The 1,614-nt window shown below is 51.8% G+C and overlaps 1 protein-coding gene across 1 annotated transcript; it reads left to right on the forward strand.

The window, feature by feature from the left end:
- The first annotated feature begins 7 nt into the window (after positions 1-7).
- Positions 8-495, forward strand: LOC113942153 (zinc finger protein 239-like). The gene has a single exon (XM_027633294.1). It carries the CDS (start codon positions 78-80, stop codon positions 399-401), a length of 324 nt encoding a protein of 107 aa, XP_027489095.1. The 5' UTR covers positions 8-77; the 3' UTR covers positions 402-495.
- Positions 496-1,614: the final 1,119 nt, after the last annotated feature.

The following is a 1,614-nucleotide window of genomic DNA, read 5'->3' on the forward strand; positions in this document are numbered from 1 at the left end:
GGGAATGTGGGAAGAGCTTCAGGGACAGCTCCAACCTGATCGAACACCAGCACATTCACACTGGAGAACAGCCCTACATGTGTGGGGAATGTGGGAAGAGCTTCCACCAGAGGTCCAACCTCCGCATACACCATCGCATCCACACTGGAGAACGACCCTACAAGTGCTTGCAGTGTGGGAAGAGGTTTTGGACCAGCTCAGATCTCATCGTGCACCAGCGGACGCACACGGATGAGAGGCCCTTCCGCTGCACCGACTGCGGGAAGGGCTTCAACCGGAACTCCACCCTTGTCACCCACCGGCGCATCCACACAGGGGAGAGGCCCTACAAGTGTGGGGAGTGTGGGAAGAGCTTCACTCAGAGCTCTAAGTTGACCAGACACCAACGGACCCACCAGTAAGGGAAGCCCTACCAGTGCCCTGACTGCGGGAAGAGCTTTGGCCGCTGCTTCCACCCAGAATGAAGCCCCTGATGATGAGGCAACCCCTGGAGTCCAGTGAAGTCCATCCCTTTCGACCAAAAAGGGTGAGTCCCCTTTCCCAGGGGCAGCTACTTCCAACAGAACCCTTCTTGTGGGATGTGTGGAGATTCCTGCCTTGGCTTGGAACTCCCCAAAGTCACTGCTGGAGGTTGAGATCAGAGAGCTCCCCATGAGCATTGGTCTGGGGGAGTTCCATCCATCTCTAATTAAGAATTATTGCTTTTGTGCCAGCTTGAGTAGAATTGCTTCAACAATTGCTTTAGTGTAGAGCACTGACCTATCTTATCCTGTACTCCTGGTAGTTTTAGTGTATATAGTGTGCAGTAAATAATTCTGATGTAGATCATCTGTCTGATCATTTGTAACCCTAAATAATTCATTTCTATCAATAGATCTGATTTACCATCATTAAAACCTGGGGGACAAAAGTCACACCTGTCTAATTTCTCTAAACTGAAAGTGTTGGCATAATCCAAGGCTGAGATTGGATCCAGCAGCCCCCAGCACCCCAGAGGAAGTTGGGAGCTCAGGGGGGGCCTCACTCCTTTCTCAGCCCCTCTGTGCCCAGAGATCCCCATGGGACCATCGGACTGGCCAGACCACTTACCCTTTTCCACCCTTCTCCCTGTTCCTTCCACTTTCCCATTGTCCCCTCAATCCCCATTTTCCCCCCTGAACAGTTTTGGGGTCCCAACCCCCACATTTTGCCCCCTCTCCTGTGGGCTCTGAAGGAGAAAATGAGGCTGCACACACAGAGTTCCATTGCGGGACTTGTCCTCCCATCTTTCCGGCGTCCCCCTTTCATTGGGGTTCCTTTGGAAACAGCTCCTGGGCTTTGTCTTTTAGTCCTCTGGAATTCTCAGCATTGCCCCAAAGCAGTGCCCTGATCCCACACATTCCCCTCCACTCATGTGCTGGTTGTGTTCAACCACCAGAGAAAAACACAGGCTACCATGCAGAGCATTCCAAGTGGTTTCCACTTTGGCAAACAACACTCTCTGGATGGAAAACACCAGTCAAGGCCAAAACACTCCTTTTGGATCCTGATTAACTGAATGCAGCTACTGCTGCCTTAACTTGTTCCCACAGAAATTCTCAGGGTTACTTTGGTTCATGAGGCCCCACATGTCCC

This window comes from Corapipo altera, unplaced genomic scaffold, assembly GCF_003945725.1.
Source record: "Corapipo altera isolate COAL_440 unplaced genomic scaffold, ASM394572v1 132607, whole genome shotgun sequence".
Lineage (NCBI taxonomy): Eukaryota > Metazoa > Chordata > Aves > Passeriformes > Pipridae > Corapipo > Corapipo altera.